The 25,138-nt window shown below is 39.3% G+C and overlaps 3 protein-coding genes across 3 annotated transcripts; 2 read left to right on the forward strand and 1 right to left on the reverse strand.

The window, feature by feature from the left end:
* Window positions 1-8,280: 8,280 nt before the first annotated feature.
* Window positions 8,281-11,989, reverse strand: LOC146717771 (uncharacterized). The gene is made up of 5 exons (XM_085430807.1): window positions 11,566-11,989; window positions 11,311-11,484; window positions 11,132-11,231; window positions 9,563-9,693; window positions 8,281-9,339 (listed from the first exon to the last, which is right to left on the reverse strand). Exons 1-5 carry the CDS (start codon window positions 11,614-11,616, stop codon window positions 9,052-9,054), a joined length of 744 nt encoding a protein of 247 aa, XP_085286933.1. The 5' UTR covers window positions 11,617-11,989; the 3' UTR covers window positions 8,281-9,051.
* A 118-nt stretch (window positions 11,990-12,107) lies between these two features.
* Window positions 12,108-16,496, forward strand: polr2g (RNA polymerase II subunit G). Its single transcript, XM_085430820.1, has 8 exons — window positions 12,108-12,362; window positions 12,628-12,737; window positions 12,883-13,042; window positions 14,239-14,289; window positions 14,397-14,462; window positions 14,698-14,769; window positions 15,937-15,970; window positions 16,155-16,496. The coding sequence occupies exons 1-8, from the start codon at window positions 12,351-12,353 to the stop codon at window positions 16,166-16,168; spliced, it is 519 nt and encodes a 172-aa protein (XP_085286946.1). The 5' UTR covers window positions 12,108-12,350; the 3' UTR covers window positions 16,169-16,496.
* Window positions 16,497-16,650: 154 nt separating this feature from the next.
* Window positions 16,651-24,318, forward strand: eef1g (eukaryotic translation elongation factor 1 gamma). The gene is made up of 10 exons (XM_085430795.1): window positions 16,651-16,733; window positions 17,611-17,769; window positions 18,037-18,100; window positions 18,435-18,577; window positions 18,703-18,846; window positions 18,969-19,098; window positions 19,644-19,860; window positions 20,834-21,006; window positions 23,057-23,181; window positions 23,965-24,318. The coding sequence occupies exons 1-10, from the start codon at window positions 16,722-16,724 to the stop codon at window positions 24,121-24,123; spliced, it is 1,326 nt and encodes a 441-aa protein (XP_085286921.1). The 5' UTR covers window positions 16,651-16,721; the 3' UTR covers window positions 24,124-24,318.
* The last annotated feature ends 820 nt before the right edge of the window (window positions 24,319-25,138 follow it).

Below are 25,138 nucleotides of genomic sequence, written 5' to 3' on the forward strand. Positions count from 1 at the left end.
AACCACATTTCTCACCAGGCACATAAAGTTATTTTTCATAAGACTGTTTTGAGCGGGGTTACCCGTCGAGTGAATTCTCTGGAAATTAAATACTGTATGATTAAAACTGTGAAAACCAAGACATAAAAAAATTATTTTGGACTAAATATATTTTAATAACAACAATAACAAAATGCTAAGTAAAAATATGAGGGGGTACTGCAAGAATTACTGCAGATGCCTTCTCTCATGGAAAAACTTCCTTCTTTCTGACCATAAGAAGGTCTATTATTCACGTCCATTATTCAATGTTTATTCTCGTGCATACATTATTTTGTGTGTGTGTGTGTGTGTGTGTGTCCGTGTAGAACATGTTGAGGGACTAAAGTACTGTACTGAGATATGCCTGCTGCACTGCTTTAGCATTCAAATTACTTATTAAAAGGGCATGGGAATAGAAATGAGCGAAACAGTCCATGACAGCAGGAGATGAAAGCACTGCACCTCAACGGCATCACTATGAACAAGCTGTTAAAGAAACACGTTAACTTGAAAACTTAAAATCTATTCGTTGATGTAAAACATGAAACTGCATGATCAGACATTGTTTAACAGCTATTACAGTGGAGGTTTTGAATAATTTTGTCAACATACTATAAGCAGGAGATGCAACTGTATCCTAATACAAATGCACCATTAAACACCGGTGCCAGTTTAAATTTGTAAGTAGAACAAAGAGGGTACATTAACCTCCTTGTTCCAATTGTCTGTGAATTTCACGACTCACAAGTGCCACTTCATCGATCTATTCACACGAAAGCCCACATACTTTTATTCTGCAGTTGTGGAAGTTAGATAATTAGAATTTATATTTTGGTAGAGAACATACGCAAAAGTGTAATTTTGGACATAAACTGAGTTTGGTTTAAAAAAAAAACACACAGAGACACTTTTAGAGAGAAGACACTTAGACTCAGTCAGTGGGAATATTACATAAATGAGAATAAAGAGGGAATCCTACAAATGGAAGGTTTGTGATAAGAGAGCTTCTATATCCCATGTATTCATATATTTTGTGAGTGTGTGTTATGCATAAAAGCTCTTAAGATATTCTGGCTGGGAGACAAGTAGCCTCTCTATATAAAGCATACTGTGTTAAAGGTTAATCCCCCTCACTCTGTTTCTGCAAGACAGGCCCTCCTTTGTTTAGCTTTGCTTGCCTTAGCTACACACTTGAGGTTTTGTGTATATTTGTATGTTTGTGTGCACTCACGGTCTACACACTGATGATGGTATAGTGGAGCAAAAACAAAAAATATAAAAAATAAAAATAATTAAAAAAAATACTCAGGGGAAAGTTATATTTGAATCCAGGACTTTAGGTTAGTAACAGGTATGTTATTAAACAGTAATAAACCATAACTAGCCAGCCCTTTATCCATATTAGTGATACAAGGCTGAAACACATATCAACTTAAAATGATTAATTTACATTCATTAAAGGACCCCAATATAAGAAGAATTCATATTTATTTGGTAAATTAAGTAAATTTTGTTGTGACATGTTACCACATAAGTGCTGCCAAAAATCTTTTTTTTTTAACTTCCCAACTGGTTTCACTGCAATCTTTTCATTTACTAACTGGCACTGAAACAAGACCAGAAAACACCAACTTCATGTAATTAAATTGGTTAAAATTCTACCTCGAAGTGTCGACATCTGACATATTATCATCTCTAACATTTTGTCATTATTTGTCATCAAACAATGCAGAAAGACACTGGTGCCATATTGGTACAAACAAACAACCATAACTCAGGGCAAGAAGAGTCTAGGACACCTAATGGGCAGGCAAAACCCAAAATAACAAGGACCTAAACATGCAGCAAACAAATTCAATACTATAGACAAAAGCAATGCAAGTGTAAAAAACTATTAGGGCATTCAGGTCATGGAGGAACATTTTAATCTCTAAATCAGTTTTAGGCTTGGACCTATTCATGAATTTACAGGAAACATAGTCAGGTTAAGTCAGTTCATTTATATAACACATTTAAATACAACAGATCCACAGAAAGCATGGGAGATGCTGTATAATCCATTTATAATGAATTAGAAGTCACTCACCTCCCTTTAATTAGAAGTCTGGTTGCTCTGGTACTCATCTGATACATCATCATGGATCAGAGCACAGCAGTGGTGAGAAGGTAATGGTAGGTTTGTGATACACACTTATACATTATATTGTAATCTCTTTATTGTTGCTATTAATTATTATCAACATTAATAATTCAAGATTTTTACATCATAGATTTACAGTAAAACATACATGACCAGACCTAAGCAGACCCATATGGAAAAGAAACAGTAAAAACTTATATGATTTACTCATGAAAGTGGCCACTTTCTCATTTCTTTCATATATTGTTTTAGTAAGTGTCCAAAACATACAAGTTTCATTATATAATTTTTCAAGGGATCTTATATATGTTTTCACTCTTGTATGCTTTTCATACAAGTTTCACACAAGACAGATACAAACTTCATAAGATTTATATATATCTTTTCCATATGGGAGAGCTCAGTGTATTTCAGTTTTTCCTGCGAATATAAATTAAAATCTATGAACCTAAAAATGCAACAACAGTATATGACGGACTGAAAATGAATAATTTAGGGATCCAAACCATAAACAGGTTCAGGAAGCTATAGGGAAAAGTCAGGAAAGGGCAGAAAAGTAATAAAATCCATAAAAAAGTTATGGAATGAAGCTCAACCTTATTACCATCCAATATGGGAATGACCTCTGCCTGCTGAACTGCTGGGCCAGCATTATTATTTTAAAGAAAAATGAAGCTCTCACTTTGTGTTTGTGTGTGGTAGGTGGATTATGAGTGGGTGGAACTGTGTGTGTTTATGCTTGGTGAGTGGGATTTGAAAGCCAAATGTTATTGCTTTCCGAACACACACTAGCTTCAATGCACAAATACTGAACATCACCAGAGGCCATTACCACCCCTCTTGCTCCCTCTTCACATTTTCTCATTCCGGTCCCAATTAATCCAACCCTGCTGGATGCTGCTGCCGCCATACCCGAATATTGTTTCTCTTTTCCCTAAATGTTGCCAGGCCACCTGCCTGGTCCTCTGATCCAAGGAATCCCAAACACACAATCTCCCTGTCCAGCCAGCACATTTGTTAGATTGGTTAGAGCAATTTCCCTCCATTTTCTTCTGCTTATCTGAGTCAAAGATTTGGAATGGAGTGGTGATATGGGCAGCCAGATGTCATAGAGTGAGAAGCAGGGTACACTCTGGACATGTCACCAATCTGTCACAGGGCCAACACAACTGTCCATGCTCACAATATACACCTATGACCAATTTATTATCACTAATTAACTTCTATCTATCAATCTAGCTGAGCAAAAATTTCAAATATAGTAGTCTGCCCAGATCATGTCAGGTTTCAAGGACAGCAAGAGTGAAGACTGACTTGTATTGTTATTTACAATATTCAATGCTGGACTCAACCCTAATCTGAAACGTCAACACTGTGATAACGGAGCCTTAGATCATTAAGATGGAATTGACATCCATGCAGTGTTGAAGCCATTATTTTTACAGCACTCGCCTTCATGCCTTGACTTACAGAAATGGCTCTTTCATGCAGACATACACTGTTAAATTACCTGCTGTGAAACAAGCAAGGATACACAAAAGCAGTGAAAGCTTTATTTGAGGTTAGGTAAAGCATCACTGATAATCCTCAGGCATGAAGTAATCTGAGTATGTGGATTACCGGTTTGAAAACACTTCCTCTAGTACTAAAGTAGGAAGCCATGACGACCAAGTGGCAACTATGTGTTTTTTTCCCATTTTAGTCAGTTGCTCACCGTTCACTCTCAGAGGTGTTACATGTCTCATTAAACTCTTGCTCTTTCATTTTAGGTGCATGAAATCAATTCCAGACAGCTTCCTGTGAATCCATTTACATCACAACCCTTGATACCTTACTGGATTTCACTCATTAGATTTGATAAGGGAAGGAAAACCTGTGCAGGGAAGTGTATAGTTCCTAAAGGGCCAATATCCATGAACATCATACCACCAGTGGGTGGCCATGCTGCCTGATTACCTATTTTCCTAGTCAAACCAGAACTGATCATCACGTTTTTTATTATTATACATGTCACAATTATTTAGATGACCGCTTTGCTTAGCCTGTGGTTAATCTGTTAGTGCAAGTAGGGGGAATGTTAACACTTCATATTTGTTCAGATTTTACCCCATTCAGTCGGCTAAATATTTATGTTTAATCTCCATTTATGTCACAAACCAGCTCAAGATACAGAAAAGGAAAAAAAGACCATACAGACAACTGAGAAATGAATTTAAGACAAAGGTAAGGTGAGGCCATAAAATCATAAAAAAACAAAAACAAAGCACAGAAAGAACATCAAGCAGAGTCATTAAAAACCATCACAAATTAACCGATATCTTACTAATCTGCAGCACACCATGCTTCCATTTAGGCAAGGTTCACATGGGCTTGTTAAAAAAAGCATTTTTAACTGGGTTACTATTAATCTTTGAGCCATTACAAAGGGAAACTTAGTAAGGTCTTTGTTGGAACATATCAAACATGAAACTCTGACTGCTGCCACACCTCATCTGTGAGTCAGCGACTTCTATCATTGTGATGCGTACAGTGACAGCTGCTGCAAAAGGTCTATGAGCTCTATGATCAGGTTTTAGATGTGCAAATTGACTTTTCCATTGCATCTTTCTTGCATCATGCTTCTGTGCCAAGTTTATTTCTTTCTTAGACTAAATCATTTCTTTCAACAACTCAGCAATCTTTTTTCTACACACTGGGCTCTGCTCATAGTGAGTGAAACCAACCCTTGTCTATTAGGAGATTTACACATGTCGAGGAAAAAATATAACTAAAAGTGGACTCCTTACTTAAGTCCATATACAGCTTCCACGACTTAATGGGTCCGGCACTTAATCTAAACAACCAAAAGCACTTGCCCTTTTCCTGATGGGTGCTCCAAATGTTCTTTTCTTGAGGTAAATTTTTTTTTATTTATTTATTTAATGTGTGTGTATGTGGAGCCCTGCCTGTGCCCCTCAACAATAACATTTGACTATTAATCACAATTTTGCTAAATAAAAGGTTCTGGTTTGCATCAGTCACATGACTACCATTAACCAATGCTCACCGTTAATGGCAGAGCGTACTGGTTATGAGCCGGAAATGAGCTCGCAAAGAGCATGCACATTTTTTGCCACCTGGGCGGTGCGCAGTTGTAGTATGATGAGATTCCATATTAGATTCCTGATGAATGTGGGTTGTTGTTATTCAGCCCGGTTCTATCTGCCCCTTTTTAACTGGAGCACCCGCCCCTTCAAACATCTCTGCACAGCCCTGAAAGCAGGGTATACTTTAGGGTGTTGATACAGTGAGCTAGAAAAGCCAATATCACATGAGCATACATTGTCCTTAGGGATGATATCTGCTTCTGATGAAACCAAAATGTCTTTGGTTATTCATAATATCAGTAAACAATAATATCTCCTTACTTGTAGGCGATGAGTGCTGGGAAGCTAGTAACAGACACAGTAGCCAACTGTTCACACTAAATAACAGCCGTCTCAATGGACAGACTAGATGCACTATTAACCAGGTGTCAGGAATTGGACTGGGGCACTGTTACAATGGCAGGTGGAGTGAGGAAGAAAGGATGATGAATCCAGCCCAGGTCAGGATCTTGCTAACACAAGTTTGCACATAAGGACTCAAAAAGGTTAGCCACACAAAAAGAGGAAATGTCAAGCCATCAAGGGCTGTAACAAATAGATGCTCTGTTTTTCCACCACAGCCATTTCTACTTGCTACTTCCCTCCACTCTGTTTAGCAGCTGTGTGATGGGTTTGCACGATGAGTCTGTAGGGATTAGACTCCCAGATAAGGGGGCAAGTAGCCAGTTAATGTGAAATTCCATCAAGCCAAATTCATGCAAATGACCCCAGCTGCAAAGGCTTACAGAACAGCCTTACTCTACACACAAGCAGACACACACTTTGCTTGACAAAGTATGTGCATATGCAATCCTGCACACATGCATGCTCACATGTATTCTTAACAGTAGCCGACACGTTCTTAACGGAACGATAATGGTCTCATCCTTGTGTCTCTCCATTTGCTAATGTCCCATATGTGCTCACTTGCTAGAAATGAGCTCTTCTGCCTGTCTTCATTCTGTTCACTGCACTGCAAATGGCAAATGTGTCCCTTATGTAGAGATATAGCATCTCGCTTAAAGGAAAAGCGTAAACCTCATTCCTATCCTCAGTTTTAGAGCGTTGAAGACAGGACAGAAAGGTTTTGAGCTGCCTTGGAGTTTGAATTTACAAGTGAACTGCACACAGAGTACCAGAGCAGCGTAACAAGACCACAGCAACAAAATAAGCAAATGCTGAATACACAATTTGGATGCAAAAGAAAATCTATTTAAATATTCAATTAATTTGTCCTACTTTATATTTTTTTTGCCCCTTTTCTTCCTTTTCTCCAAGAAATGCAAAACATTGGAGAAGCTGTCTGACAACTGAGTTGTGTTAAATAAAAGCAGACAAGTCTGCCTGAACACCCAGTGGAGGAATAAAAGATGAGAAGCAACTTCTTCCATAACTTCCCCTCTCATCTTTCCACTCGCCATGTTGGATGACGCAGTAATAACGCAGTAAAATCTGGAGATTGTTCTCAAAAGGTTGACAGATTAACATGACATGAAAAAATGACAAATGAATAAGAGGAATCTGTCAGCACGGGAAAATAATTTCACATTATTTGGTTTCAATATGGGAATATATTGAAGAATTTATCAAATATGCCTAAAGTAAGTGGAGAGATACAACTTCCCACCAAGAAAACCTTACTGTGCAAATTATGATCAATGCAATGTCTAATATCTGTTTGATTCACAGTTTGTCTGCATTTATGTAATTGCCCAAGTGGTCTCGAGTGCCTCATGCTGTAAATCTGGACCCTTTGGACCCCGTCTGGAAACATCTAAGTTATGTTTCATAAATGTTTTCTACTTTGCTTTTTTCCACCTTTGTTTCCACATAACCCCCAACCTCAATTTTCTTTTTCCTTCTGCTCTTTATCATACCCCATTTGATATGTGTGTCGTGCTTTGTTTTATCTCCCTCTGGAGAATAAAGACACTGTGGCAGGCCTGCAGACTCCCCATACAGCTGCCATATAAAACCTTGATTCCTCCACCAAAGTACAGACTACAACAGGAAATGGTTAAAGCTTTCATTTTGAAGGCTTTTCTTATCTTTATGTGCTCAAGCTCAACAAAGCGCAATCGTATCTTATTCTATTCTAGTTACAACATGAATGGTCCAGGGCAGCCTCACATTACTTGTCTTGTCAAGAGACTGTTTTCTCATTTTAACAGTCATAGGACACATGGGGGTCATAAAGGTTGGTGCTTAATGTGAACCTGTAATAGCACATGAGCCATATGACACTTTAACAAATCAATAGGTCTCCCAGGACAGACACAAGGACAAAACTATCTGTGAAATGACCTTTGCTAACATCAGGTGATTCTGTTTCAAATGGTTTAATGACACATCATCTTCTGGCACAGGGATTAAATTTAAATGTGTATATACATAAATAATCCCATTATGCTACAATAAGGATCTGCTCTGGTTGACTTTCAGGGTGTTTATGATACAGAAACTATATTTGTAATTCTTTCCTGTAAGCTTTACACACACACACAATCTCATGTCCCCTGGTGTGAATATCACCTAAATAGTCTAGTGAGCAGGGAAGTTTTTAGTGCATGAGGAGAGGGAAAAAAAAGCAAATCTTCAGGTGATGCATGTTTGACTTTACTTTCTGCTATCAAACGTGATCAACTTTCAGAGGAAATGCTGGGTACTATACAGAAGTGAGACACTCCAACAGATAAGAGTTACACCAGGAAAAATGATAGCATGATTGCAGCATTTAAAAAAAAAAAAAAAAAACAAAAAAAAAAACTTGGAGATAACTTTCAGCAACATTTTTTAAGCTTTATCTAAAGCTCTTCTTTGTAGGTTTTATTTGCCCATCTTTCACATATGGAATAATTAATGAGTCAGAGGTTACATATAGAAGACAGTGTAAATTCCGATAGGTTCATGAATGCAGCGCCATCTGGTGGTGATAGGAAGCACTTTTCCAAGACTAGGTAATTTCTGTTGACAGCGACAAAGGAGAGACATCTGCAAGTAAAGCCCCATCTTTCACTTGTACACAGAAATTATTGAAAATACAAGCTCACATAAAATCAAGAACTTCATCCCACAGACAGTGTGAAACTGAGGAAATGCAATTTTCCATTTAAACTTTAAAACAAGGTCAGTAAAATACAGAAAAGTCAGTTTCATGACATTTTTTGCCATAGGAAGGGACTCGAAATTGGTTCAAAGTTACCCAATACTTCAGAAATGCATGTCTTCGTGTATCCTGGTATGCTTTTCGTGTACATTGCAATAAACAATTACATGGCAGTGGAGGCTATTAAGGCCTGAGCCAAATAAGCTTTCTCACTTTACACACTGGTCAGATTCAAAGGTAAGAGATGTGTTAACTGCAGAAAAACAAAACAAAGGGCTACTTCTTAACCTCTCTATTAACCACAACTTAGTGAGTCATGAGCGAATCGGAATAAATCTTAACATAACTATTCCTACAAGCCCCATTTAGATGCCTGCACTGCATAACTTGATTTTGGCACAACAAAAAAACAAAACAAACAGGCTCAGTCAAGCTACTTAAATCTCAAGTCTACACTCCTGACCTTCAGACTAATTTCAGTGTCAATTTATTTGCCTTTAGCGTGTACACCTGTAGAACAGGCTATCACACCTCATTAAACCACACTTCAAATATCAACAGTCATATGTTGATACAATATAAGAGAATTTCCTTCACCATGAACAGTTTAACATCACATACAGCATTTGACCTAAGACAATCTGTAACATCTCCCTTTCTCAGTTGCCATCGCCCCCCTTGTCCTTGCTCTTGTCCCGTGGTATGCGGCCCAGGTTAAAAAATTCCAGGTTTGGCCTCATGTCTGTGAGATGGGCGAGCCTGTTAGACATGGCAAAGAAAGCAGCAATGGCGGCTATGTCCCAGGCATCCTCGCGGTCAAAGCCCGCTTCCTCCAGAGATTTAAAGTGCTGCTCTGTGATGGTGTCGCAGCGACACACAGCCATGGCAAAGTCCAGCATGGCACGCTCCCGAGGGGCCAGGTCAGCATTTTCATAGTTCACAATGACCTGGAATAAACAGAGCACCAATTAGACCTACAAGTGTGTTTTGCTGATTTATGGCAATTAAGAAAAACCAAACCGGAAGGTCACATGCAAACAGCATCTGTATTAGAAAGTAAAAAAGAGATGTGACAGACAGCCTAGTTTTAATTTTGCACATCACATAATGAGTGTATATACAAAATACCTTAAAACACCTTTGTTATAATTACCGGATTTAAGATTATACCTGATCACAAAGTGTGGGGTTCTTTGAGTAGATGCGATGCAGAGCACCGTGGGATACCACACAGTACAGACACCTGTTGTAGATACTGGTTGCCACTACAATCAGCTCACGGTCTGCCTTGGTTAATCTACCTGCAAAACAATTGACATTTATAACTATCGGAAAAATACTGAGTCAAAATTACATTTGCTGCATTTAAGGAAAAGGTGCAAACACTTCTCACAAACCTGTTCAAATAACAATCCAGTCCTGTACTAAAAGACTGAAGTGAACCTGATCTAGCTAAAGTTTTACCAATAAATCAGTACACCTGCTACATCTTAGGCGCAATCTCAACTCTGTTTAGAATTAAAGCCAATCTGCTAGACTCTCAGGCTGTGGTGCATTGTTCAGGACAGATTTTATTTTAGATGTACAGACTTGCAGACAAAAGGCTAATACAAATATGCCTACACCCGGAAAAGTTAATTTACATTGTAGCAACAAAATAGCCAAACAGTGCAAATGGCAGCGATTGTTAATATTAGTGCTGGAACGAGCCATTTCCCACATTGCATGAAGTTTACGTCCCATCTTGAAGGCTTCTCATTAAAAAGAGAATTTTTAACTTTCTGTGAAAGATAATTTGCTGGCGCTGTCCCATTTCTAAGCTACTGAACATTTCTTTTGGACAAACAGTGACTCAGGTTACACATTACCAAAATGATCTGAAATGAAAATAAACACAACTGAATTTTAAGTCAAGAAAAACAAAACAACCCCTGTTACAGGAATACTCCACAAATATATTGCAGTTGTGATTTCATCATCAATCCCCCGCAGTGCACGCAAGTATGAAAAGAGCTCATTTTACGTATTGCCTAGTATTCATTCATACTAGGCAATATGATGCATTCTTTTTAAAGGTAGCTGCTAAAAATGCATACCAAATCTGCAGCTCTCCTTACTTTTAAAAAGCAAGGCTGGTGCACACAGACAAATAATGGCTTATGGATTCATTGAACCCAGAGTGCTATAGATATCCTGGAATGTGACAGGATTTACATGTGTAGTTTTGCAAGGGTTACAGGTTTTGAATTTTAGAAATGCTTTTCTGAAAGGAACAATTCAACATCCAAATCTAACATCCATCCATCCATCCACACTTTGGCCAATTTAGACTCACCAATTAACCTAACCTCACTAAAGGGTGTCTTTGAAGCCCAAGTGCCCAGAGAGAACATCCAAACGCCACACAGAAGGGCCCTGGACCTCCCTGCTGTGAGGCGACAGTGCTAACCACCACACCACTGTACTGTCCGTCACACACATACACACAGTCACACACACACACACACACGACAATAAACTCCAAAGACTTTCTCATCCCTACTGAAACTACTAAAAAAAGCAAGTTGTGTCACCATGGTTCATGTCAGTCTGGGTGTTGTGTTTCTCAGTGGGAAGAGTGGGGCCATTACTGAAGTGTGTGCGCACCTTCTGGGGCCTAACGTTTCCCAGAGTTTGTCAATTCCATTGAATCTCAGACAAAAACGCACCTGCTGCTAGAAAAAAAGACATACAGCACACCTGTGTCCTTGTTCATCAGTTCGTTGTAGTATGCAAAGAAGGCTCTGAACTCTGCCGGTCTGTGAGACAGAACTTTGAAGACATTGGGCAAAAATCCTCCCTGTAAGGAAACACAGGTTTAACGGGGAGCAGAATCAAGTTCAGCAGACTTAAAGACCTTGAACGCCTCATATGTAAACCTTTGATTCCACTTCTTCCATAAGCTCCACTATATCATACGGCAGATCTTTCTTGTAAGGAATTGGGTATCGGCTGATCTTCTCTGGTGGAGAGCCACTGGAGGAACATCTGGTACACATCGCTTCTGCCACCTCCCCCTTCCCCCGTAATAAGCAACCTGAACGGAGAGACACCTGCAGGGAGGACAGCGCAGTCACGTAAAACCACCCATAAAGTGCGCTTTCTACAAAGTGGAAAAGTGTGGAACAACTTACAAGCTGTGTCAGATGAGGGCGGAACAGCTTCGAGACGAGGTTACTCGCCATGTCAGTCAGCAGAAACTGGAGGCTGGTGTGAGATTAATCTGATCGTCAGTCAGCTACTGCTGTATCCAGGCGGAGTGGTTTTCAAGGAAGTCAGACTAATCCTTAAGAGGCACAAAGTTAGAGCTAATGTCGCTAAGTTAAGCAGGGATATTTACCTATCCAGCTTTAAGTCGACGTCACAGTGCGTCACATTACACAATAACTGAAGCAGTATTTACCATTAATCAGCTATCGTGTTAGCAAATATCTCGTTTTTGCTTCGTTTATATGTCAGACGTTAACAGTCTCGTGGAAAACAAACCAATCAAAACCCAGTATGGAGGCACGCCTGCTGCACGTCCACACCCTCACGCACTAGTCCTCCTCACCGACAGGGGTCAGTCTGTGACTGGATTGAAAAGGTTAGCCTGATTGCTGTGGGTCGTTTAAATAGTTAATTAAGCGATGCGTAGATAAGGCAGGTAAAATATTTAAATTGTTATTATATTTATTGTTTAACTTAACTTGTGATTATTACATTTAACTTTCGTGTCTATCAAAATTAGAGAAGAAAAGCGATACGCTCCTGAGAGACAGAACTGAGGGCAACAACTTCCCAACATCGACCTCTGACTCGGAAGTGACTTTGTTAGGAACAAACGAGCGGCTGGTTTTCATTCAATACACGAAAAAACATCTTTTAGAAAATATAATAAAACGATTTTTGAGTTGGGACTAAACGTAAACAGACCGAAATGTTTTACCATGTAAGTATTTGTATTGCTCTCTGTATATAATCGCTAACAGCAGTCTGGTTCTGTCGTTGATACAAGTTTGGCTGGCGTGCTTGTAGCTACTGTAGCTTTGTAAAACTTTATCGTATACCCTTAAAAGCTGTTATCACTGTTGCGCTTTTATAGTCGTGTGGAGATGCTACAAGTGTTTTTTCTCTTGTTTTTGAACGGCAGCCGAATAGCTTGAGCAGTGACGTTGTCCACGGCAAGCTAATTTACAAAAGCCTTGTTTTCACAGATTTCTTTGGAGCACGAAATCTTACTACATCCGAGATATTTTGGTCCGAATCTGCTGAACACCGTGAAGCAGAAGCTCTTCACAGAGGTCGAGGGGACCTGCACTGGCAAGTGAGTGACTCTTGTGTTTGACTTAAAAATAGTTTAAAACAAAGGCTAAAAAGAAGCTGAAATTTGACCAGTGGCTTCTGGAAAACTGGGCCACAGATGGAGGTTGTTTTGCAATTTAAATAATTTGTTTAATTCTGTCTTGCAGGCATGGCTTCGTCATTGCCGTTACCACCATTGACAACATCGGTGCTGGCGTAATCCAACCAGGCAGAGGTTTTGTCCTCTATCCAGTCAAATACAAGGCCATTGTCTTCCGTCCGTTTAAAGGAGAAGTTGTGGATGCAGTGGTCACTCAGGTTAACAAGGTGAGGGGCAGGTTTAGAGTCTTAAAACACAGTTTTCATACCATGCTGTAGGAAAGTATTTGCCCCCTCTCTGATTTCTTAGTTTTTTGTTTGTTTGTGTGTTTGTTTGTTTTTTGCATTTTTGATAATCAAAAAAAATTGTATCAGAGAGAGGGTTAATATTTAACTTGAGTAAATACAAAATGCCGTTTTAAATGAATTCCTTTATTAAAGGGGGGGGGGGGGGCTATCCAAAACCTAGTTGGCCCTGTGTGGAAAATAATTCCTGCTACATTTTAAATCCTATATTAAATATGACTAATCATTTTGGAATTTAATTTTTTTTTTGGAAAGTTGAGTTCAGTTTCACTATCCACACCCAGGGCTGATCACTGTCAAATCTGTTGACTCAAGTACTCACTTAACTTGTTGGGATTTCTATGTTTGTTTGTTTGTTTTTACCTTACAAAATAAAGTGCCTTGAGGCAACTGTGGCACTAGATATATAAAACTGAATTGAATTGAAGTAGGACTGGTCTGACAAAGTGATGTAGGCTAAAAGATCTCAAAAAGCAACACACTAAAGAAACTCAAGAACAGATGAGAAACAAAGTCATTGACACACGTGAGTCTGGGAAGGGTTACAAAGCCATTTCTAAGGTTTTGGGACTCCACTGAACAACAGTGAGAGCGTTTAACTACAAATGGAAAAATGCATTCAGCTGTCTGTGCATTGAGGCTCTCTGTGACTTGGGTTATGCAGTAGGACAATGAGTCAAAACAAGTACACCTCTGGATGGTTAAAAAACTAAAATGAAAGTTTTGGAGTGGCATAGTGAAAGTCTGGACTTAAATCAGATTGATATGCTTTGGCATCACCTTAAACAGGCCATTCATGATTGAAAACCCTCTAATGTGGCTAAATTCAAAATAATTCCGGAAAGAGAATTGGGCCAAAATTCCTCCAAAGCGATGTAAAACATTGCAAATGCAATAGTGGCACGAAAAGTTACTTTTTTACACCGTGTATTCCATCCATCCTATAAGATGTAGAAATATAAAAAAAATTGTACTTCTGAATTTTCTGAATCATTTTAACAGCCAAACTGTTAAACTAAATGTGTCCAGTTTTAAGAAGGAAGTCATGAATTGCTGAAAAAGAATAGTGTTCTGTCTTCCTTTTGAAATGTTTCTAAATATGTCTGTAATTCTTACAGGTCGGATTGTTCACAGAAATAGGTCCCATGTCCTGCTTCATCTCTCGCCACGTGAGTCAGCAAGATATTTACAATTGTGTTTAATTAGTTGTCATTTAGTGCACTTTGCAGTATTTATGTTGTTTGTAATTCAATCTCATGATACATTTCTTTTGCAGTCGATCCCCATAGAAATGGACTTTGACCCCAATTCTAATCCACCCTGTTATAAGACAGTTGATGAGGTATTGTTTCATTGTTAAGTTGAAACAATAATTGTGTTACAGAAACATGTATTAAAATACATTTCTCTTCTTTGCCTTTATTGGCTTTTAAAATAAAGTTAAAGTTATCATTATTATGTGTTTAAAAAAAAGTTTTCCGCAAACTCAGACATGTGTTCACATTATAGTGAAGATAAAGGTTAAAACACAAGTGTCAGTTTTGCATTTAAGGATGTTTCTTCCTCTTATTTTTAAGGACATTGTAATCCAGCAAGATGATGAGATCCGGCTGAAGATTGTGGGAACCAGAGTGGATAAGAATGACATTGTAAGTGTTTGTTCTTATTTTTTGAAAAACTTCTTCACCCCAAGTTTGTTACTCTTCTTTAGTTAAGTACTTCATATAAACTTAAGCCGGAGTTAATTTCCTATAAATATAAAAGATGTTCATAGTTACAGGCTCTGAAAAGTTAAGGCAGTGCAGAAGTGCCTTACACCTAGTTTTGGTCACAGGATTGATTGTGCCACAACCAACTCATAGTTTATGACTGGGTTGTGGCTCTTCTCCTGAATTATATGTCTCACCTCAACATCAGTGCTGGTGTAGAAACGGGAAAAATCGAAACACAAAGCAAAGCGATCGCTGAGTTTTCTCCAGAAAGTTTTGCTTTTTTCCAACTCTTCCAGCATCTCCCTCTCTGTAATTGGGGAATCTCTGAGCTCCTGCACTAATATATTATTAAAATGGTGGTAAGGACTGACCTGCTTTTACCCTTGTGTCTTCAACCTGGGCTGCACAGGCTATGCCATGTGTGCCAGGTTACAAAAATCACACCTGGTTTATCAGGGCCAGTGTAGTGTGTAGTTGATGGCACTATTGCGCCTTTTTGTGTATGTATTTCATTACAGACAAGCATACCAACTGCATGTTGCAGGATGTGGATAACGCTGTGTGTTGGTTGAATGCCGATTGGTTGACAAGTGGGCCAAAATGGGGAAGAGAGCGACCACAGAGTTCTCCACGAATAGGAGAAGTGTGGAAAAAAACCCTCAAAATGTCAAAGATTAAAAAGTACAGCATTAAAAGTACAGACTGTAGCTGCAGTGGACACTTTTTCATTGTCTCTAGAACTCTGTTTCACTTCCTCTCGTATGTTAATTTGGTCCAACTGGCTGATCAACATCGCAGGCAAGAGTTGCCCATAGACGGGTTGCACCACCCACTTTGTACTCTGTCCCCATCAACAGCAGACATTCTTTGCCAGTCGATGTGCTGTCTGCAAACTGCCAGTGCACTACAACTGTCTTTGTTCAGGGCATACTTATTAAAGTGTATGGTTCAACAGTCAGATCACTTGTCACATCCAGTTTACAGACGCCAAGACGGTAACAGTGAAAAATCTCAGCTCAACAAATCAATGTGGGATGCCATTGTGCCTTCATCAATCTTTTATACTTAAAACTATATTAAAACAAAGTTTTCCTTGTTTTTCAGTTTGCCATTGGATCTCTCATGGATGATTATCTGGGTAAGTTATTAGACCACAGTACATTGTCAGATGGGTCATAGATCTGCTTTTTTGTTGTTGTTGGTTTAGTTTGGTTATGATTATTTGCACATAAAAACAACAAGAACAAACAAAAATAATGGTGTATGTTTTTTTTTTTTTTTTGTTTTTTTTTTTTAAACTTACCATCTGTATTTTGTTTCAGGTCTTGTGAGCTGATTTTCTTCTGAGGAGCAAGAAACAGTGGGACTTTATTGCGTTGTATCTCAGTTTGTCTGTCTTAATTACTATTAAGACAGACAAATTACTATTTTTCTTCTGTTCTGGTATGGAGATGGGGGCCAAGCCCTATAGGCATATCATGTTATTATGCTGTACAGCCTACATTTTTTTTTTAATGGAAATGTTGTAAGAGTGTTAACAAATTTACTTAAAAATTGCTAACGAATAGAAGTATCCATATTAGTAGTGTTTGTTATTTTGAATGCTCATCATTCCTACATATTTTTTGCTTTTGCTGTAATAAAATATTTAATTTGTTCTTACATCCTTGTGTCAGTGTATGTTTATCTCCCTGTGTTAGCTACAAATGCTATTTGTGAAGGTACTAAGTTTTTAAGTCATGTTTGGATGTTTTGAAATGTGACCAGGCAGCTTTATCCATGCCGTTCAGAAGAATTGTGAACGCGGATATTTCAAGAACGCGCACGTCATTTGGCCGTAAATACGTCAGTGAAGCGCGCCGTCGTTCTTTCTTTCTCTCGTCCTGAAGATGGCGGCAGGGGTGAGTAAGATGGAGAGATGGCCAGCTATAGTGCTTACTTTTAGGTTTCCTGCTGCAATCCGCTAAAAATCAGATGCATCTGCCCTCTTACTGAGTAGCTTTTCACACAGACATTGCTTTCGGAGTGTTTTCTAGCTTTTATAGGGGATATTTGTAAACAATACCATTCAGTATTCCTCCTAACACAGGTTAGCTGTTGCTAACGATGCATTGTAAGTGGAAGACTCCGCTCTCTTAGCTCAGGGTTGTGCCACGTTACCTTACCTATTCATCACTTTGAAAACCTCCTCCTCACATCATACGCTTTTTTTCCCTCTTTTTTTTTTTTTTTTTTACCTGAGGGTATCGCTACAGTTCAGTTTATTTAGTCTCAATTCTGCCGTATATTTAAATTTATTCTCCGAAGTTAAGCGACTCGGTGTTAAGGAACAGCTTATTTGTCAAGAGAGCGTTTTAAGCCACATGAAAATAATTTATTTATTTTAGATAACTGATTAACAGAAATGCGGTATTCCGTGCAAGTCAGCATGTATTTCAGCTTCATCATGCTCCATAGCCTAATCAGCCAGATTTTAATTGGTCCACCCTTTTAATTTGGATGGGATCCTTTTATTTGTGACTATAAAACAAATTAAATGCTGCCTCTTAACGGGTTTGATAGATTGCTTACCAATTTTATCCAAGTTTACATGCCTTAAGTAGAATTAGAAAACCGACAGAAGCCTGTTCAGGACTCAGTATATACATTAGTAAAACACCAGGCTATTTCCTGAAAGTCATTCATAGGCCAATCAAATGGTTAGACATCCAGCTTGAAAAGGTGTGGTGCATATATATGCAGTTTGCTTTTAAAAACAGTTGTCTTCTGTCCTTTCAGACTCTGTACACGTACCCAGAGAACTGGCGGGCCTTTAAGGCCCAGATTGCAGCCCAGTACAGTGGTGCTCGCCTCAAAGTTGCCACGAGTGCCCCTGCCTTCACCTTCGGGCAGACGAACCGTACTCCTGCCTTCCTCAACAACTTCCCTCTGGGCAAGGTAAGTACAGCTGGCTTAATCAATTCAATGTATCAATTCCCTTAAATATGCATTTTTGCTTTGCTTTTAGAGCCTCTCTTTTTTTCCTTCCCACACGAATAAGGTTGACTCGTTATTTGTCAAATGCAACTTATGAGCTGGGATTTAACCAGTTTGACAACACACCCTTTTATGTTTCGTAGCTAACAGATCTGCACATGCACCGCTTTGTTCTCTGACTTAAAAACACATTGAATGTGTTCAAATGAGTAGTTGTGTCATTTGTAGGTACCTGCCTACCAGGGAGATGACGGCTTCTGTCTGTTTGAGAGTAATGCCATTGCTCACTACTGTAAGTCTCACATTTAATAATAATTAAGTGGCTTGAATTCTACACTCTTGTTTTAGAAAATTGCTCAGGGATGCAGTTAATTCGGTCTAGAATTTGTGATGGGATACAGCACTCAATCAGCAAAACATTTAAATTCACAGGACATTTCTTGACTCAAGGGTTTATCATCATATAGATGGGTCAGACCACATTACTAGTTATATCTATACAGTTTTACCTCTAGTGTATTAAGAAAATCTTAAAATGCTGAAGTTGTACTATAATTTTTTTTAAAAATCAGAACGACTGTGAAACCATAACAGCAACTTTCCTTTTTAAAATCTTGTGTGCGTAGTGAGCAATGATACCCTACGCGGTTCCACTCCTCAGGCGGCAGCCCAAGTGCTGCAGTGGGTGAGCTTCGCTGACTCAGAGATCATCCCTCCTGCCAGCGCATGGGTCTTCCCCACTCTGGGAATCATGCAGTTCAACAAGCAGGTATACAGCTCAGTGTTTCTTAGTTGAAACAATGGCTTCCTAGAGGACTGCACCCTGTTGTTGCACCTTGGTACTGGAAAATAAGATTTACAGTCATTTTTCTTTCTTTTTCTTCCACTGTCCAGGCCACCGAGCAGGCCAAGGAGGATGTGAAAAAGTTCCTTGCTGTGCTGAACCAACACCTGAACACCCGTACCTTCCTTGTGGGAGAGAGGGTCACCCTTGCAGACATCACCGTGGCCTGCTCCATGCTCTGGCTCTACAAACAGGTTTGTCACAGACGGCTGCACCTTGCGGTACCTTGGAGCCTAATGGCAATACTTCATCTCTGTAATGAAATTTGGGGAGGAAGTTGCACCAGAAGCCATTAACACCTCACTGTTCCCTGTAGGTCCTGGAGCCTTCTTTCCGTCAGCCCTATCCCAATGTGACCCGCTGGTTTGTCACCTGTGTCAACCAGCCACAGTTCAAGGCTGTCCTGGGAGAGGTCAAGCTGTGTGAAAAGATGGCCCAGTTTGACGGTGAGTCACCAGCAGTTAGATCAGAAGGCATACATGTTAGACAGTATGAACTCGTAGCCTAAGTGTCTGAAATGTTTAAAAGCAAAAGTCCACACCATTGTTGTTTAAATGATAGTTGGAAAAGCTGCATTCACTGCTAATATTTGAGTTATTTGCACAACTGGATTCTTCAAAAATAATAGTAATACTGTATCACTTTGACAACTGAATTTTGTGGGTAATTATCTTCCAATCACCTCGCTGGTGAGGGATCTCAGAGTAGAACCCAATTTAAGAATCTAGCATTACACCCGATCGTGCTGCCAAGTTTAAGGTGCACAATGGAGTCGGGCCATACTTCACACTGCCCCCCCCCCCCCAGCATTGTCTTTGAGGCTATTTGAAGTTAAGAAAAAAAAATAAAGTTTGCATATCTGATTTAATTCACGCCAATACTAACACAGCTAAAATCAGCCATTGTTGGGCAAATGATTTGAGGGCAGGCTCCTTCCCAACAGATACAAAACCAAAGACGGAACATGACTTTCACTGTTTTGTTCTTCCAGCCAAGAAATTTGCTGAGATGCAGCCCAAGAAAGAGACTCCTTCTAAGAAAGAGAAGGGAGGAAAGGAGGCTGGCAAGCCCCAGGAGAAGAAAGAGAAGAAGAAGGAAGAGAAAAAGGAAGAGAAGAAGCCTGATCCTGAAGAGGAAATGGATGACTGTGATGCTGTTTTGGCTGCAGAGCCTAAAGCCAAGGACCCCTTTGCACACCTGCCAAAGAGGTAGAGAGATCTTTTTTCTTTTGTGTATACATTTCATCATTCAGAATTTGTTTCGCTGTAAGCTCACACCTTGTATGGTAATTAAAAAAATCTATAATGTGGAGTCAATCTGCAAGTGTTGGGTGTGACCCTTTACCCCAGTAGTTTTCCCTAAAGGCTTCTCTGCCTTTAAGAGTGTTAATCAGTTGGTGAAGGCCTATTTCTCTATTGTGCATCTGTAGCAGTCTTTGGCATATTGATCATTTAAAACTCGTTATGTGGTTTCACATGTTGAGTTTTGACATTCCTATGCTGTGGAAAGATGGTCCCCTATCATTTGGCAAGACTGTGCCCATTTAATGGCACCAAGTCTTAATCTAACAGGGGAAAATAAAATCAAGACCACATTCATCCCAGTCATCTCTGAATTCAGTGAGTAAAAGGCTGGTTCATGCTGTGGCCACAAACAGAATGTAACTTTGAGATGCATAGTTGCCCTTCAAGGTTGACTGTATATCTGTGTGTCAGCTGGCTTAGGTCTGATTAAATTTTTTTTTTTTTGGGGGGGGGGGGGGTTGACTGTGCAGACTTGTCTGCAGAGAAATTTACATTACAATTTGCAAACTATGCGTATACCCCAGGCAGTGGACTTGGAGAAGTATAAAAGGAACGACTACTTGGTCACGTCGTCTCCAGCTGTCCATGTCTGCAACAGAATATAATCAAGGCTTTATGGTATTTAAAGATTCTCTTTGAAGTAAAGATGGTGGAGTCATGTGGGTATTTATAAACTCGGGTTATTGTCAGTGGCAAATCCTGGCTTTAAACGTCCTTTTATAGTCCTGTAGGACCCACAAAATGGTTGTAGGCATTCAGTAACTGTTCCTACATTAATTTTTTTCCAGTGATCTCAATCTAATTTCTGCACCTTGTTCTCTTCACCTTGCATGTACACGGATCACATAACTCGTGTCATTTCCTTTTTTCATTTTAGCGCATTTGTTATGGATGAGTTCAAGAGAAAGTATTCCAACGAGGACACCTTGACCGTAGCCATTCCCCACTTCTGGGAGCACTTTGACCGTGAGGGCTACTCAATCTGGCACAGCCAGTACAAATATCCCGAGGAGCTCACACTTACCTTCAAGAGCTGCAACCTTATCACAGGTGAGACTCAGCAGCAGCCATTTTATATAACACCTTTGGTCTCATTAGTATCTAAAGTTACTTTATTATTATGGTTGTTTATTGGTTGGAAAGCAAACGCAGAAAAGGCTTTATTTTCTTCCCTGGTCTTACATCTTTCTTTGCTACTTCATGTGCTGGCATGAATTTCCTCCATCTGTTTAGGTTTGCTCCTATGGCCCAGGAACAAGTTGGGATCAGAGGCAGTCGTGTGCATATGGGAATTTTTCTGAAAGTCTGTAGACTTCTAAGACGGCTCTCATGTAGCCTTAAAGAGGGGATTAGAGGAGACAGTGCTGGGACTTGCTACACAGGACAGATCATTTTAAATGCATCTTAACTTGTGTTCTTGTTGACTGCAGTGGGTACTGCTGGTTTTCTCAGTCCTGGTGTAGATTTAGGTTTTAGTCTCATTTAAATCATTTGGACTGATTCTGGGTTGGAATTAGGGCTGCCACGATTTGTCGACTAGTCACGATTACGTCGACTATCAAAATCGTCGACGACTGATTTAATAGTCGACGTGTCGTTTGAAGCTTTGTAAGATCACAAAAGACGCAGGAATAAGCAGCAGGATTTAAGAGTGTAATAACGGACTGAAACAGAAGATGGCAGCACAGCATGTACAAGGATGCCAGCTGCCGTTAAACCCCGAAGAAGAAGAAGCAGCTGTGTCCCAGAATTCATAGCACGGCCCAGCTTAGTTTCCAACAATGCCGGTAGCTAGTTAGTTTTAATATTACTCTTATTATTCTTTCTGGGTCACAAAATAAACGTTTAACATATTTTCAGGCGAGAATGTAGCTGTGTAAACCTCAAATATCGGCTCAGTTTATCAGGACACCACATATTTTCAAAAGCGCTCCGACGTTTTCGGAGACGTCTGTTACCCACTAGCTCGATAGCTAGCCGGGGGCTAGGTCACTAGCGCCGTGAGAACACCGGACTCCCGGCAAATTGTTTTCAAACCCACCGCCGTCTTTCGCGACTCAGGTTAAATATATATGAGTCACTTAGATAAATTAAAAATGTTGTTGTTTGGCTTTTTTTTTTTTTTTTTTTTTTTTTTTTTTTTTAGTATTTTATTTGTTCCTGAGTAAATCGGTTTGGCTGAGATTAAAGTTATAGTTTTTACACAGCTGAATAAACGTCAAGCAGACAGCTGATTATCAGAAGTGTGAGATGCTGGAGAATATACTCCGGTGTCCTGTTATATTTTAGATAGCAAGGAGTTTATTAAACTTTACCGAAACAATCTGCAAATTTCATTAAAATTGAATAAACTATCATCTTGTCTTTATTTTTAGTTAGCACCTTAAAAGCTTAAAGCTGTAAGCTAATGATAGTTATATAAGAGCAGATGCTGCTGGTGCAATAAGCTGTAGTTTTACGTCCAGTGGATGATGATCTGATTAGTCGACTAATCGCATAAATAATCGGTGACTAGTCGACTATCAAAATAATCGTTTGTGGCAGCCCTAGTTGGAATTTAATCCTGCAGTTTTTCAGGAAAGCTGATTACACCAGTTTTCAAAGAATGTGTAAATTGGGACAAACGGGATTGGCACTGCTAAAACCATGATTTGTTTTTTAAAAATAAGTGTTAAGTACCTTTTTGTCAAATGTTAAATTGGTCATCTTCAGGTCTTCAGTGACGTTCTTGTAAGGAGTTTGGACATGTTTGAATCAACTTCAGAAACGGGTCTGTACTACAATTAGGAGAAAAGCAATTATTCCCCTGTCATTGGGCAAGGCAGTGTCCTGTCATGACACACAGTCTTAATCAGACGGGGGAAGAGAAACTGCAAGCCATATTCATCCCAGTCATCTCTGTTTTAAGTGAGTTTAAGGCTGGTTCATGCTGTGGTCACATTAAACAGGATCAGAATTGCCCCACAGGCAATTTGTTTTTTTGTTTTTGTTCTACATGTAGAGAGACAGAAGTTCCTTTAGATATATGGATCAAATAGAAGATGTCCTTGACGTGTTGATAAAAATCAAAATGTCTCAAATCTCTGATTGTACCTCACAGGTATGTTCCAGCGCCTGGACAAACTCAGAAAGAATGCCTTTGCCAGTGTCATCTTGTTCGGCACCAACAACGACAGCAGCATCTCTGGCATCTGGGTCTTCAGAGGCCAGGAACTGGCCTTCACTGTAAGTATTAGATTTTAAACGTGCTTTGATCAATGTTCTGATTTGATAATATCCCCAGTGTTTCTCACATTGATTTGGGCATTTCCTCATGTGTCGAGGTGAAGTGCATGGATTGCAGCTCTGTTAGGATTAACGTTCCAGTCAGTGTTTTTAAATTACCCCTGTTTTTGGGCAAGGCAGTGTCCCATTATGACACGCAGTCTTAATCTAACGGGGGAAGAGAAACTCAAGACCATATTCATCCCAGTCATCTCTGGTTAAGTGAGTAAAAGGCTGGTTCATGCTGTGGCCACAAACCGTATTGCAGTTTAAGACAATTGTCCTTGAATAAAGACAGATTTAGTTGTGCAGGTATTTGTTGGTTACTGACCTAAGCTGACTTTTGAACTCTGTGGATTGTCATGTCTATTTTAGGCAGCAAAACATTGCTTTTGTGCAGTGGACATGTGCACACACTAAACCTTACATTTAAATTTCAAACTATAATTATTGATACTGCTGTATTTAGGCTGTTGTCACGGAAAACCACTCTGTTGTATACAGTTGTTGTGAAAATGGAAAAAAAAAAAACCATTTGAGGAATGTTGAGATCTGGCATTCATATAAAGTGTCCCGTAGCCTACATGGTCTGCATTTGAATGCATTCTGTTATGGTTCACCTATCGCCTTGATAGGTAGGATGGAATGTGTCATCTAAAATCGGATAGTGATGTTGATGATATATTTTTGGATTAAAAGCTGAGGGTAATTAACTTGAATTCAATTTGTGACTTTCCTTCCCAGCTCTCTGAAGATTGGCAGATTGACTACGAATCATATGACTGGTGCAAGCTGGATCCAAACAGTGAAGAGTGCAAAACCATGGTAAAAGAGTACTTTGCCTGGGAGGGAGACTTCAAGCATGTGGGTAAAGCCTTCAACCAGGGCAAGATCTTCAAGTGAGAGGACACTGATAGTCAACAAAAGCACTCTGCGCTTCTGCTCTCCAACACTTAAAACCAATGGACATTGAGCCACACATGCTTACTTACCTGCAGGAATGACAGTATTTGAAGACAAGAATGAAGTTTCTCTGTGGCCTTCAAAGTGGTTTTCTGGTTGTTTGACGTGCGAAATAAAGCATTTCCCTCAATGCTATCTCTCTTTGATGTCCATTGTGTGTGAATTCAATCTGAATGTATTTCTGTTAAGTTTTGTTTTGAGAATAAGCAAACAGAAATATTTTGGTTTTCTTAACTTCAAATCATGCATACCAAAAACAGAAAATGACCTTGCAGTCTATGGTACAACAGTGCCCACACATGCTAATAGGCAGTGGTTAGGTTTTGAAACATGCAATGAAAAATTCAACCAGAAGAGGTCAGTAAAATACTGCATTTTGGCTTTATCCAGTTACTTAACCTTGGGCTCAGCAGGCATCTTGTGATGCACTTCAGCTGATTTTGTGACTCATCAGGATTAATGTCTAGCTGTCTTGGAACATGTATAGGGCGTTTTTAAATTTCTAACTTGCAAACCATATGTGGGTTTACTATACAAATGGTAAGCCAACTTAAAACTGTAGATTCTTCAAGTCCCTGTAGAGGGCAGGCAAAGACTTAACATTGAAGGCTATTGAATACAGCACATCTGGTAGAGAAAATGGCTGGGCTGAACTCTGTGGTTTGAGAAGATGGGAATGTTGTCTGCCTTAAACTATGGGTTCTTGTTTTGAAGTAGTCTGTGCTCCCCTAAGGAGATGACTGAAACAAATCTTTATAGGAACTCCTCTTGGATACACGAGGGCAAGGGCCATTCACATAAAATCTGTGCTTTGTTATCATGGACTCCAAAGTAAAACAATTCTTTAAGACTTAGAAGTTCAGAGCAGATTTTCACATTAAACTTTAACTTGTTTAAAGCTCCAAATGCGCATGTAAATATGTAGTCTGTAAGTGGAAAATGATTTATTTTTTAT

The sequence above is a fragment of the Copadichromis virginalis genome, linkage group LG2 (assembly GCF_057382275.1).
Source record: "Copadichromis virginalis isolate Kocher_CV1m ecotype Utaka linkage group LG2, C_Virginalis_male_GT1.1, whole genome shotgun sequence".
Taxonomy (NCBI): Eukaryota; Metazoa; Chordata; class Actinopteri; order Cichliformes; family Cichlidae; genus Copadichromis; species Copadichromis virginalis.